Genomic DNA, 15,093 nt, shown 5'->3' on the forward strand with positions numbered 1-15,093 from the left:
TTTCAGAAACAATTGTGCCAGCATAGATGAACCCAATGCTTTCTCACATGGTGTAGACACATAGACTTTCCAGTAGGGGTCACCAGATACCATTCAGGAACAAGATCCTGATTAATTTTTCCTATGGCTAGCAAACAGCTATTGAGACCAACTATCGTGCCCTTACTACTGCCCTATGCATGGACTGAAATCCACGGGGCTCACTGCGACACCATTAGGTGACTTTATCCACAAATGGAGCTGTAAGAAGTTTTTCATCTTGGGACTTCGCACGATAACAACTGCAGTAGAACTCTGAAACAATTAAAGTTTGGTATTTTGACAAAGTGAGTTACATCCAGATAGATAAGACCATCACTAAGATAGACAGGACTGCCACCAAAATGAGTGGATAGAACCGTCCCCGTAGTTCCCGTTTAGGTCTGGAAAGGCTGTTAAAAAGAATAGCGTCTGGAAAAAACTTTAAAATCTCATTTAATCACAATTTCTGTACAAGAATTATGTTGCAATAGTGTTTGGTAACATATTTAAAATAAAAGAACACTTTTTTAAAACTGGATTAGTAAATAGTATCTGATAGAGTTTGATGGAGGAAGCATATACTGGTTACTAACTGAGGGCAGTAGCATTTCTCCAGCAAAAAGATTACAAATTTTGTATTTATTCCAAAAATGTTACACATTCAGAAATCTCAGGTAGCTCTGTACGTTTCTACAATTCCACTTTAAAATATTCATTAGATTTTTGGAAGTTTTTTTTGTATTAGTTTGGTACTGAAATAGTTTTAAAAAGCTTTAACAAGTCAAATTTTTAAAAAAACAGGAGTCAGCTGCACATTGAAAACAGGCTAATCTGAAACACTGCTAACATTTTGATGAAAGCATTTATAAAAAAGAGTGAACTTTTTTTTAAAGAGATGTCAATGCAAAAATGTTTCTGGTGGAAAGTCAGTCAACCAGAGTCAAGAAAATGCAACAAAGACCATGAGGCCAATACTCCAATGGTGATTCCTTCTTGGTGGCCTTGTGCCCACAATCAAAAGATCCTTTTTGTATACCAATTTCTTTCTTGATATTACAGCAAGGCTGACATCTGCAACTTCCCCTCGTCCCATCCAATTTTTCCTCCCTGCCTCCTCCTTGTCTTGAATTGACTCCATGCTGGGTTGCAATACCACAGGCATCAGCCTCTTTCTGGTATTTCATCAAAGTAGCCACTCCTCTGGTGTGAGCTCATTGACTTGGCTTTTTGACAATGGAGGCCATCATAGTCAAACTCAACCCTGTCACCCACCAGCAGGAACTCATTAATTAGGGATCAGGAACAGGATCCCCAATTCATTTTTCTTTGACTTCCCTGGCCGCAGGGATACTGAGCCCAATTATATCTCTGGCTGGGATTAGCTAACTCAACATACAAGGGGAAGTGAACCTGGGATCTCCTGGTGCCATACAAGGCAGGAGCATTTGCCCATTAAGCCAAACGAAGAGCTTCTGTAAATAAATAAGAGTGGATATAAATGATCCCATTGATGCCCATCAACATAGTAGTTTTCTACAGTAAATTGATGCAAAATATTACAACACAATCTCATCTGAAAAAATGCATTCAAGGTGCCCCCTAAGTTTCATTAGTCTAAAGTGAGATATGAACGTAGGGCTAAATTTTCGTCGGATTGAGCATGGGGAGAAATTTAGGTTTTTAATTTTCATGCCAAGCACATGTATGCAGTTAGGATTATAGGCATGACAAAAATTGTGTGCGTGTTTCATTTTTTGTAATAAATGAGCACACAAAAAACCTACAAAATTAAAGGCCAACCTTAAAACAACAATTTGAGTTATTTTCCTCCATGTAATTTAACATTGTACTGCAAATTTTCTGGTATTCTCCCACTTGTTTGACGGGCTATGTAAACTGATTCCTGTCTGCAGCACCAAAACATATTCAGCCTGTTCTGTGCAGTAATTGCTAAAACGACCACCCATTTATAATATTCCAAATTATAAAGGGGGATGCATTATTCCCCACAATGTAGGAGCATTCGATTTCTTCCCACTCACCAATGCAGAAAAGATGTGAAGGAAACAGTTAACAAAGGGAAACATTTAGGCAAGGTGTATTGTTATTTACTAACAATGTTAAGGGCCAGAACTCCAACCGCAAAAGCCACTCATGGTGATACTTCAGCATGGCTGATCAAACACTGTTCAGTGGCTATAGCTAATATTATTAGTGCAAAGTTCCTGATTTCAATTCTGCCACTGTGACCGAGCGCAGGCCAGACTCTTCCTCACAGGAAGTGAGAGAAAAATACCCTGTAGGATCAGTTGGCTCGATTTCGATAATTCCCTTCCACCTGCACATTGAATGTTGGGGCTGCATCCTAATCCACTTCCTTTACCTTCTCACTGTAGAGCAAGAAAATAAAAAAGAGCAGCACTGAATCCCAGCTCTGTCAACATCCCACGACCCAGAAAATCATAAAATGGAGGAGGAAACATGCAGCAGTAAGTTTACCAAGAGTAAAAAGTGGAGAGGGTAGGGTAACTTATAGCGCCCAAGGCGTATTAATAGTAACATTGCCTTTGTGAACACACAATCAATATAGTGTCCTAGAGATCGCCAGGGTCATAAATCTTCAATGGGAAATGCCGTTTTCACCCTTAAAAAAAACTGAGGAGTTAATGTCAAGTATTCTCCTCTGGTGGTTTTACAGGATACATATATGACCGTGTGCTGGAAAGAGAGTTCTTACAAAAATTTATGTACAACATGCAAGCATATAAAACAACCAGAACACAAAAAAATTCAAGTATAAAAATATAAATTTGTCTGTACAATAAGTAATTTGTGTAGAGCAGTCAGATGGAAGTTATTAGATAGAGATGGTGCTACAAACCTCAGTCGAAACATGCATAATAAATGTGAACTTAGACACACTCAGCCAGTCCTCTTTCAGGGAAAAGACATGAAAAAGCTGTATTTAAAAAAAACAATTTCAAATATATTTTCAATACAATTTTTCAGGACTCAACAACAGCAACTTGCATTTAACATGGTACACAGGGCACTTCACAGGAGTGATATCAAACAACATTTGACACCAAGCCACATAAGGCAAAATCAGGACAGATGACCAAAAGCTTGGCCAAAGAGGTAGGTTTTAAGCAGTGTCTCTTAAAGGAGGAGAGAGGTAATTCCAGAGCTTAGGGCCTTGGCAGCTGAAGGCATGGTCACCAATGATGGAATGATTAAAAATGGAGAACTGCTAGAAGTCAGAATTGGAGGAATGCAGATATCTTTGAGGGTTATAAGGCTGGAGAAGGTTATAGAGATATTGAGGGGTGAGGCTATGGGTGGATGTTGCTGGACTGGGAGCCAATATAGGTCAGCGAGCACACTGGTGATAGGTGAACGGAACTTGTTGCGTGCGAATTAGGACATGGGCAACACTGAAGAATCTGTCTCAATTGCTATAGTAATGGGAAGTTTAAGATTTAAAATAGTTGGAAGATTTTTTTAAAAATTCTCTGAAGTTTACTAAAATTGAAAAAGCTGCTCAGCTCAGGTGCAAGGTATGTATTTGGCTTTGTATTTTTACCACCCACAAAGTTTTTTAATCACACTACCAACATTTTCCTGCTCTCCATTTCCTACCCTTCATACCCCCAAAATCAACTTTACCCCTCCCTAGAGGGTACTGATTCACGGTACAGTTTCATAACAGCATTCCAGTACCTCACTAGAGTGACCATTCTTCCAGTGTGAGCCTTGGCAGGAGATGCGAGCAGGCTAATTGATTATGTTGGGACACCACTTCCAGCACAGGTCACTGCATGACAATCAGGCATGGGAACCTTGGCTGCTTTTATCATCCCTATCAATCTCGGAAGGATATGGAAACTCAGTCAACGCTGACTACACATTCGGACTATTGAACATTTTAACCCCAAGGCTATCAGGCTTCACCACCTCAGATTCAAGTGAGGAATTTTTAGAGCTTAAAAAAAGGTGAATGACAGCATTAGTTAAGGTTAAACCTCAAAAAGGACAACCAACTAATAAGCTACCCAATCAAACTTTGCAGATCTTTTCTCTTTAAAAACTTTGAACAAAAACAAAGGGAAACTTTTAAAACTAAATTATATTATTATTCCTGGTTTCCGCAAAACATGCCAGGCCCACCTATCCAAGCAATAAAAGGTTTAAAATTTGTTGGTTGCTACTCTAAATATTTCACACCATTGCATTTTTGACAAGATTATCTCTTTTGCAAACTGATCCCCTGCAATACTTGGTAGCTGCTGTTTGATCATGCCTATATTATTGCAGTTTCATGAAAATAATCTGCAAGGTGACTGTAAAAGCATGATACACTTTGGGTTATTCTGCAAATGGAAGTCTTGTCTATAATTTCAATGCTGTTAAGCAATGGCTTGATGAGAGTGTAAAACAGCTGATCAGTAGGATCAGAGTTGGGGAGATTATGTTTATAAACTGGCAAAGCAGAGCAAATAGAGTAAATTATGTTAAACTGAGTGATGTATTCAGATGCGGGAAGGGGGGTTTGGTTGCCTATTTTCTGCCCCTACTTCCTGAAGGTGCTGACTCACTCTGGGGTAAAGTTCCAGTCTCTTTCCTGTACCCTGCCCGACTAACTATTCTTCAATCGTGAGCGTAGACAAGAGTACAATGTGACTATTCACCATAGGAGAAATCCCAACCAAACCTGATCCTGTCCTTACTTGATAACCATATGTGTACTTCCCAGCAGGAATCCTTGAAAAGTAATCAGCAGCAGGAACCAAGGCTCACTGTCCTGCCGCTCCAAAAGCATGGATGATTGTAATACCTTGGCTGATGCCAGGTAATTCAGCAAGAGTCATGGACACTTTGCCCTCTATAACTCAGTCTGAGCTATCGTGGTGCCTGAGGGAATTTTGGGGTTTATTCTAGGATCTCCAGTAGCTTTGTTCATGAACAATAGAGTTTGCAGCACCATAGTGACTGGTTCAATACCAGAGGACACGTGTCAAAAATACACAGGTTAGGAGAATACAAAAAAGGCAGAGTAATTTCATCTAAAGTGTAATAGAGTTTTGAAAAAGGTTAACAAGGAAGACTATTGAAGTGGGTGGCATAAATAAATGACAAGAAACAATTAGAAGTCAGAAAGGATTGAGGAATGTAGTGGTAGGACAGGAAAATAAAGGGTTGATCCAATAGGCTTGATGTACTTAAGAATCATTAGGCACAGAAAAAAATCATTATGTTCTTCATTAAAATAGTTTCCGCCAATGCCAATCATAAAAGTAAAAAGCTCGTCAAATATGTGGTCACTGTGGATTTGATAATATGAATGTTAATCATTAGTAACGCAAATATTCCGCTACTACATGGAAGGACACAAATTAAAGAAAATCTGAGTAAGACTGAATCACAGCAGCATAAGTATCATGTGGCTCCTTGTCGAGAACACATACAAGGGGAAATTCAGTGATTCCATGCTCCGAGGACAACTACACTCAGGCAATGTGGGTCAGGGAATTAGGGCATTCTACGCTTATTGCCAACCCACAGTGCATTCAATTATGGTTTCCTTGCTGGGAGTGCTGGACCACTGAGTTAACCCTATAGTACCTTTCCAATACAAACCCTTAGTACTTTTAACTTGTAGGGTTTTTAATATAAAGGGATAAAAGGAACATTATCTCTCTTCCTGGGGAGAAATATACATAAAGTAGATTACCACACCCTTTTATAGGATTTCTGATGGTTATGGTCTATTACTGAATGCATAGCTTATTCTCCCATATTACTATTAGTCCAGATAAAGCAGTTCCTTTCATAAAAATGTGCGTTTTGGTTTCCACGAGCAATTTAAAGGGTGGGAGAGTGGTGAAACGTCCCATTGCATGACCTGATTGCTCTCACACACACAGTATTTTCACACCATGAGGATTTCCCCAAGCATCAGTGTCCTTTTCTTAGGCTCATGCTTTTGATTCAGTCTGATCAACATCAATATATTCTAACTCATCAAGGACAAACAATGGCCTAGCACAGCTGGAGTTTGCATTTTCTAGTGGTATAGAGTTATTATTGCTGTTCTTCTCAATTGAACTTTCACTGGCAATACTGGTAAGTGGGAGGTCAACATTGCTCAATGTGCTCTGTAATTGAGGGGCCTTAGGCGATGGTGGTTTCTCCTCCAACTGTTGCACTGAGTTGTTCAGAAGAGATGACGGTGTTCTCCTTGAGTTTCCATTTCTAGATGGACGCAACGGCATTGGCACATGTCCTTTGTAAAGGTTCCATGCTAGGAGAAGTATGAACATCATGACAAAGAGTACCAGGAAGCCCTTTAATGTAAATTCAGTCTGAAGGTAACTCTGTGTCATTGGCAAGTTTCCCATGCGAACAGTATTGCCTGGTGAGCTTGGCACAATAGAATTTGCAGACTTTGCACCAGGAGGTGCCTTAGTTGGAATTGGCTGTTGACCTATGCCAGGTCCATACACAGACTGGAGGAGATATCTTGCTGTGACTTGCGCAAATGGTTTTCCAGCCACTGTTTCAACAGACTGGCAGGCATACTGTCCTTCGTCTGCCACAGAAACATTAAATATGAACAGCCTATCACTGAAGTATAGGTATTTTGAATCTGCTACTGGAATCACTCTTCTGTTTAGTAACCATTGCATGTGAGCCAAGTTAGATGTAGAATAGCAATCCAACACCACGTTGCTTCCAGGAATCATCAATCGGGTTTCTGTTTTAACGTTTTCTAAACAAAAAAATGTGTCATTAGGAATTTTATCATTGTTTAAATACTCAGGAATTTAAAAAAATCAAAGACTACTGTACAGTTTAATAGGCATTAGCCCAATTTGCATTTTTTGGGCAATCTTCAACAGTGAGCATCATCAGGCTATTTTAATGTGGCATACAGCACAGGTGCTCTTTCCAGCAGGGGCCACTGGTTAACAATCTGCAGCAGGAACCCTAAAAGGATTCTATCTTTCCTTAGTCTAAGGGGACTGAAGCCATTAATAGTGTCTCAACTTTTTTGCTGGGTTTTAGACGTTGGCAATCCTCTTCCAACAGCTCAATGCACTCGAGACAGCCGACAGACGGAACAATCTAACTTGCTCTTCTGATGCAGCCAAGGCATTAGAAACATATGGAGGTCAGTCGGTAAAAACAGGTTGAAAAGTGGTACAACTAAATGGTACTGTTCATTCAGCGAGTCAAAGAACAAAGAACAAAGAAAATTACAGCACAGGAACAGACCCTTCGACCCTCCAAGCCTGCGCCGATCCAGGTCCTCTATCTAAACCTGTCGCCTATTTTCTAAGGGTCTGTATTTCTTTGCTTCCTGCCCATTCATGTATCTGTCTAGATACATCTTAAAAGACGCTATCGTGCCCTCGTCTACCACCTCCGCTGGCAACGCGTTCCAGGCACCCACCACCCTCTGTGTAAAGAACTTTCCACGCATATCCCCCCTAAACTTTTCCCCTTTCACTTTGAACTCGTGTCCCCCTGTAATTGAATCCCCCACTCAGGGAAAAAGCCTCTTGCTATCCACCCTGTCTATACCTCTCATGATTTTGTACACCTCAATCAGGTCCCCCCTCAACCTCCGTCTTTCTAATGAAAATAATCCTAATCTACTCAACCTCTCTTCATAGCTAGCGCCCTCCATACCAGGCAACATCCTGGTGAACCTCCTCTGCACCCTCTCCAAAGCATCTACATCTACAGAAAGGTTCAAGCACATCCGTCACTTGTCGGACGATTGCGTGCAGGCTTACTTATGAATTCATCTGCATTTTTAGTGGTTAAATTGCATTACACAAATTACATTATTTTGATCTCATTCACATCCCCCCTTACTCTTTTGTTAATTATTCCCCAACAATTCATTTTCCTCCCCTTGCACCATTTGTTGGAAAAGAATGTATGTACAGGTAAATTTATCTCAGGCCTTTGCAACTCTGAAAAAGGAACTTTAGAAAAGTAATGCAGGCTGACCAGCCCTCTTACTTCCCCTCAATGCTGCTTAGTTTCTTTACCCAATCGCCTTGCACTACAGAGACTGTGCTTCAAGAAATAGACTTCTGATGAGGTTGAGGTGTATTTTAACATGTCCCAGAGCTGTGGAATGAATGAAGGATGTGTATGTGGTCCTGATTTACTTAGAACCACAGATGAAGGTGAATTATGAAAGGCTCTGATCCTGCCCTGCAGAACCTTTGTTGACAAGCGCATAGATCAACCAGGCACAGTGGGCAGATACCTGATTTTTGTTGAGCAAGGCTCTGCACTGGAACTGGGGCCTTCAAAAATTTCCCCTTAGGTTGAATGCATCTATTACCATCTGTTATTCTGTATTTAGGAAGTTACATTCATCAAAGGTACGATTTTGTGAAATAAGCAGCATTAAATAGGGACAATATATAAAATCAGTAAGTTTGAATTGTTGAGGAAAAATATCTGGGAGGGGGGAGCGGGAGGAGGCGAGTGGGGGGGGGGGGGGGGGGGGAAGAAGGGGAAAAAAAAGAACAACCCAGCATTGAAGCCATAATTAGGAAACGTACCGTGGCTGGGGCATTCTGAAGGGTCTCCGTTCTCTATATTCTGAACCAAGTTCCTAAAGGATGTAAAAGTAAACATTATAATGGGGTAAAAAACCATGCCAGCAAGTAATGCTCTAACTAAATGAATCAAAACTTTGCAGCTTAGCTCCCCTAGCCTCATCAGTAAACAACTATTCTCTTCCAAACGATGACACAGCAATTTAAACATTTGCCTCAAAGATAACCCATATTGTTGCATGGTTTACTTACAGCACATCAGTATTTTTGTTTGAAATGTCAACACACTGGCTTGTGGCTTTGTCCCACGCACAGTAAGGGTCTCTAGCTAGTACACAGTCCCAACAGTTACTATATGAAGTGCAAACAGCAACAGGCACTTGTACTACCTGTGATGGGGATCCAACATATAACTGACCCTAGGAGAAAAATAACAGTTTTGACATTGAAACATTATATAATGAAATCCACATTCAAAGCAAAACATTTCAGAAAAGAAAAATACATTTGACTTTAGACTCATTTTACCCTTTGTGGAGAAAGCTGTAGGTTTTGCACTGGTTCTGCAGAAAGGAACATCTGCACCTGCTCAATAATAAACATTTCTCCCTTCAAGCTGAGGGCTTTGTGCAGGTATCCACTATCTGAAAAAGAGCATACAACTTATTTGATGGGCAGATTTTGAATAGCTTATGCTATTTTCCAGAATTATGATAATTAATTCACTTCAATGGCACAAATAAAATTTTAGATTTTGTTTTAAACTCAAAAGAGGAGGATTTAGAGTGGCGTAGTTAACTAGGAAACTGTCCTTTCACTGATGGGATGAAACTTTCTTCTCTCTGCTTGCTACAAAGATCTACATGAAATTAGATTGGGTATTAATCCAATTTCCTTTCAGTCACTGCCCCAATGTAGTAAACTTGTCCCCGACGGTAATTTCTCACCCACCAATACCCATCCCCCCCTACAAAATCTTTCTCCACTAGTCTCCCTTCTGCTGAAAGCAGCAACTAAAGATGTACAAGGACTTAAAGCCCTCCAAGTAACTTGCTAGCCACAGTTCTACCCATGTGAACCTGGGCAGTGACAAAAAGAGCACATCATAGACAAGCCAGCTCTCATCCATCGACACTTTAGAGAAGTGCATACTTGGGGGGCGGGGACAGTGATTTGATATACAAGATATACAAGATGATGAAGGGATTAGGTTATGTTTGTGTCAACAAATTGTTTCAACTCAATAGGTTAGGGAGGACTGGGGAGGTCACAATCTCAAGTTATGTGAAGCCAGAACTATGTTAGATGTCAAGAGGTGATTTCTTTCCCAGAGAATAGTGGACCTCTGGAACAGGCTGCCAGTTTGTGTGGAAGTAGTTGATTTTGAACTTCTTCAAGCAAGAGCTAGACCAGTTTTTGGCTGTGTCAGAGATCACCTTGTACAGGAGTTAGGTGACGTATAGCGTTGACCAGTGTCTGAGTTCTTTCCAGGCCTAGTTTTGATTGCCTAACTGGTTTGGAGAAAAATTTTCCAGATTTTTTTTCTCTAATTGGCCTGGGTTTTTATTATCTTTTCACCTCTTCTAGGAGATTACATGGGTTTCTTGGTAGGATGGGAGTGTATTTATTGTGAGTATAAGACATCACAACTTAATGGGACAGGCAGGATGAATCAGTCATTTTTTTTTGTGTGTATGCATTTTCCAAGGGGAGAGCACTTGATAAGAATTAGCAGCAGAGATCCTAGCCAATTTCCCCACTTCCTAGTCCGGGGTGGGGGGCGTGAGGGGGGAAAAGAGGCCTGCCATAGCACTCCACTACTGAACCATGTATTCTATCGCAAACTAGTTTCAGAACGCCACTTTTGCCTGAAGTTATGGGTCTGTCACACCCAGGAAAGATCAATATCACACAGATTATTTTCACCACTCATTTAACTTCAAAAGTTTTTGGGTTACCTTATAGAATGACTAAAAGGTGCATCACAAAGTCTGTGCCACGATACAAATATAAGGACTTATTCTGCTCCCATTTGGACCACAATACAGAGTAGTTTGTACACGATCCCAAACACTATTGACCACTTTGACTTTAGGCAAGAGATGCAGCGAGGATGTGAGGAAGAACTTTTTTTTTTAATGCAGTGAGTGGTAATGACCTGGAACTTGCTGCCTATGAGCGTGGTGGAAATGGTAATGATCAATGGTTTCAAAAGGAAATTAGATGGGCACTTGAGGGAAATAAATTTGTAGGACCACTTGCAGGATAGAGCTGGGGAATAGGACTGACTGGATTGCTCTAGAGAGACAGCATTGATTTGATGGGCCAAATATCCTCCTGTTCTGTAATGACTATGACTTATCAAATAATATTCTACAAGTGGAGTATGATGATGCATGTATTTGAAACATAATTCAAAAGACCCCTTGCATTTTCTTCCTCAGGAACAAATATTTATCTGGTGAAGTCATTTTGCACCCAATTCCATATGGAATTGGAACAAAGTGATATTGAACAACTACTTAATATTTACCCAAAATATTAAATGGCACTTTGTTAGATTAAAAATCGCAATATTCCCTTGAATTTCAAACTGGCTCAATGAAGATTAAAAGTAAATGATTCCATTTAAAGTCAAGGAAAAGAGTTGGGTGACATGTTAGTGCTGTGTGCCAGAATTAATGCCTTGGAACAGAGATGACTGAAGGTTAGGACTAACTCTCTTGAGCTCCTGTAGATTCTCACTTTGAAAATTCAGAGGGAATCAAGTTTAGATGGTCTCTAGTATCTCCTGGCATCCAGTAACAGCGTTAATTTATGTCATCATGTGAAATGCCCACCTTCTTAAATGCAAGGAAGGAGCTAAAATCACAAAAATAACTCAAAAAACACATGCCATGAAAATTGAATGAGTCCACAACACAAAATTAGCGGCACAGTGGCGCAGTGGTTAGCACCGCAGCCTCACAGCTCCAGGGACCCGGGTTCAATTCTGGGTACTGTCTGTGCGGAGTTTGCAAGTTCTCCCTGTGACCGCGTGGGTTTTCGCCGGGTGCTCCGGTTTCCTCCCACTGCCAAAGACTTGCAGGTGATAGGTAAATTGGCCATTGTAAATTGCCCCTAGTGTAGGTAGGTGGTAGGGAATATGGGATTACTGTAAGGTTAGTATAAATGGGTGGTTCTTGGTCGGCACAGACTTGGTAGGCCGAAGGGCCTGTTTCAGTGCTGTATCTCTAAATAAAAAAATAAATTTTAAAAAATACTAACAGTAAGAGAACAAGGACATTTGGACTGTTTAACACTGGTTCAGTGGGATTTGAAGGAAGGGCACACCACTTGGACAGTGTAGAGTGAGCTTTAATCTGCATTCAAACCATTCTATGCCTGACTCAGGTGTGCTCAATGCTTAAAATAGATGCCCAAAATTAGGAAATATCTAGCATTTATATTTCTCATCTTGGTGGATATAAGTACAGCCAGCCATGAGTTGAATTACTTCCTTAATGTCAGGTATTTCATGACATTTAAACTGCTCAACCAACACAACTTGATGTGTTGTAAGTCACTGCCTTGGGGTTCAATGTTAGCCATCCATTACTATAGATGTTGTATTAGGCATAGTGCAAGTATTTGTCTAAATATTCTATATATTTTCTTAGTAAACTAGTTCCACATCTTTTGTAAGTCTCACTTTCTCAGTAGCTGACTGGTCCTCAGTGTGGTGAACCTTTCTTGTGATCCTATCATAGAACAGTAAAACTGTAGTGCATATTTAACATTATGTAAAGCAGAGATTCTTGACAGAAAATACTTGCATAGAAAATATTTTACCGGTTCCTAGAAAAATTACATCATATTCTTTCTGATTGGCAGCAACAACTCTGTCTACAGCAAGCTGGGTGTACTTTATTCCCTGCTTTATTAACTTTGGTCGGTTGTTGATGGGGGTTACTACATCATCCATCAAAGGATGATCCTTTACAAACTGGAGTGTTCTGTCTGGCAGATCCAGAGAAGTCTTGAAGCCCTTCTTATGGATATTATTGTTGATGCACTATGGGGAAAAGAGAGAAAGAAAATTGTGTGTTAACTGGACCTTCAAATGTTATGAAAAGTGAATTTCCTGAAAATAACATTTTTGAACTTTATTCATTAAAAATGAGATACATCTGCTATTGTCAGATACATTCCTTTTTTTTCCCTCCACGGTTTCCTTACTTCCTCTCCCAAAGGTACTATTTCAAGCCAGAGGATAGTTTCATAGGTGCCAGCAGAGCTCCAATGCCTCACAAAGGAGGCTAGACAATGAATGTTGGCAGGCTACTTGACTGTGGAACCATCACAGCTGAGCACAAACCCTAAGCTCACCCAATAATCACACACTTGAGCTGCATCTTAGGAGTTACTGATAGTGTTCAGGAGTTATCATGGGGGCCAAATGCAATGTCCCTTTGCTGAACTGGTGATCAAACCTGGAACTTTCCTGGTCTGTACAGTTTGGCCCATTTAGTGCTTAGGTGATCTGAGAAACAGCTTTGCTAAAATTCTTAATAAATTAGAATTCTTAGGAAAATCTGCTAAAATAATTATTGTTCAAAATACACTTATAAAATTATTACATTCTTTTGGGCCTAAATGTTTTACGTAGTTCAGATTTTATATTACAAATTACCAACACATATCTGGAAAATCCCCTGGGTAGGCAACACAGTTCACTGAAACCTGTCGTCATAATATGGGAATCAAGAGGAGCTTTTATTTCAGGACATTATAGAGGACTCCACACCACCAAAAATAAGTTCCTCTGCTGTGTCCAAAGGTAACTAATTTCAACTGAATTAATGGGGTGATATAAAACTACCAGAACTGCAGTTTCTGATAGCTATTTAGCAACTCCTGCTGAAACATGCTTGCACGAGAATCTCAGATGAAGATAGAACTTGGATTGGCCTTCATGATGCGACACTTAGGGCTCTCAGTTAAGCAAAGCATTGGGAGGTTTCCATCACTTGTGAAATTATGCCCCAGCACGGTTTAGTACCTTGAGAGAAAATGGAAACTTAAGAGGGGAAGAAACCATAGGTCACGATGAGTCATAAATGATAGCTCAAAGCTTGAGTCAATTTTGTCATCTGAACAACCTTGCAGTGAACTCAAAACCATTACTGATGGAATGAAAAAAGTACAGTTGGAAAGCACAGAAAAGTACTACAGCTCTAGGTTACTGTGAATATTTATTACATTTTAAAGGGAAGTTTTAATACTTACAGCTCCTGGGCGAGGGATGGGGACTGTTCCACTGTACATCACCCACTTGATGCGAGACTGTTCAACTGTCACAGGTGATTTGTATTTCCCTTCATTGAACACTTCCTGAATTTTTGCCATACTGAAGGCACAAACTGCAGAAATGTCCTGTTTTCCCCTATGTAAATAAGAGTTTTGAATTACTGCTGTATTATAGGACATATTTCCTCTATTTTATCCTTTCTCCCATTACTACCCAATTGCTGATACTGTATTAAAATTTTAAAACACCTACCTTTTCTTCCATAAATTCCTGTAAATGTGTAATTCTGAACTATATCTAATTTTAAGTTATTAATTAATTTATATAGTTACAAAACTAATTATTTTTCTCCACCTAAGTCACACATTTGCTCAAACAAGAGAGTGGACAAATAAAAAAGCACTGCTATTTGATAACTATTCACTAGGAAGGGTGGCCTGAATAGATTCAAGCTCTGATTTTTCTTCCTATCCTTGCTGTGGATTAATGCCTTGCTTCCATTCCATCCTCTTCTCAAAGTTCAGTTGAGGCCAGGAATGAATCTCTGGGGAACCCCAGAGCAAAGCTGATGCCCTCTCATTCTGCAACACTGCCAGGCCACCACCATTGTTTCCGCTCCAATTTTCTTTGTAGTTCTCCAAAAGGTGCTGGCACTTGCTGGGGCAGAGAGTCTAGAAACTACCATTCTAGTACCTTACCACAGTGGCACTGCCTCCATGTGTAAGTATGATAAGGTCATCACAGCTGAGCCTGACTGGGTCCTCACTGAAATAGATGGTGAAGGGATAAACACTGTGTGCCTATTAAACATTAATGAAGTAAAGATATTGCTGCTGTTAAAAAATGTGGTAGAAAACAAGGGGAAAAAAAGGAAAAACTGCTGATGCTGGAAATAGGGAAGAAAATCAGAAAATGCTGGAATTCCTGTATAGTGCCGATTTAGCTGATCTCAGCCAGTGATAATAGGGACATTACAATTGCACTCAACCCTCCTGGGGTATGGAGGAGGAAAATAAAAAGAACCATCAGCAGGGGATTCCATTCTGAAAAGGTACATGTGTAGAAATCAGGTGAAGACAGAATCTGATTTGATTGTGATGCCCCCCATAGTCAGGATGCCTGCCAACGTTCATTGTTTAGTTCACTAATAAAGAACAACCACTTGAGGAAGCACTGGACAGCACCGGCACTCATGGAACC

General features: G+C 40.2%; 1 protein-coding gene across 8 annotated transcripts in view; it reads right to left on the reverse strand.

Moving 5' to 3' along the window:
* Positions 1 to 474: 474 nt before the first annotated feature.
* LOC137351571 (semaphorin-4E-like) overlaps positions 475 to 15,093 on the reverse strand; it is a 123,092-nt gene continuing 108,473 nt past the window's right edge. For all 8 annotated transcript variants that reach the window (XM_068016119.1, XM_068016116.1, XM_068016115.1 and 5 more), the window contains 6 exons: positions 13,872 to 14,028; positions 12,435 to 12,657; positions 9,132 to 9,247; positions 8,856 to 9,022; positions 8,607 to 8,659; positions 475 to 6,790 (listed from right to left, as the gene is read on the reverse strand). In XM_068016119.1, the coding sequence (XP_067872220.1) occupies positions 5,997 to 6,790; positions 8,607 to 8,659; positions 8,856 to 9,022; positions 9,132 to 9,247; positions 12,435 to 12,657; positions 13,872 to 14,028 (1,510 nt within the window). In that variant the 3' untranslated portion in view covers positions 475 to 5,996. The remainder of the gene's footprint in view (positions 6,791 to 8,606; positions 8,660 to 8,855; positions 9,023 to 9,131; positions 9,248 to 12,434; positions 12,658 to 13,871; positions 14,029 to 15,093) is intronic.

Source organism: Heterodontus francisci, chromosome 36, assembly GCF_036365525.1.
Source record: "Heterodontus francisci isolate sHetFra1 chromosome 36, sHetFra1.hap1, whole genome shotgun sequence".
Lineage (NCBI taxonomy): Eukaryota > Metazoa > Chordata > Chondrichthyes > Heterodontiformes > Heterodontidae > Heterodontus > Heterodontus francisci.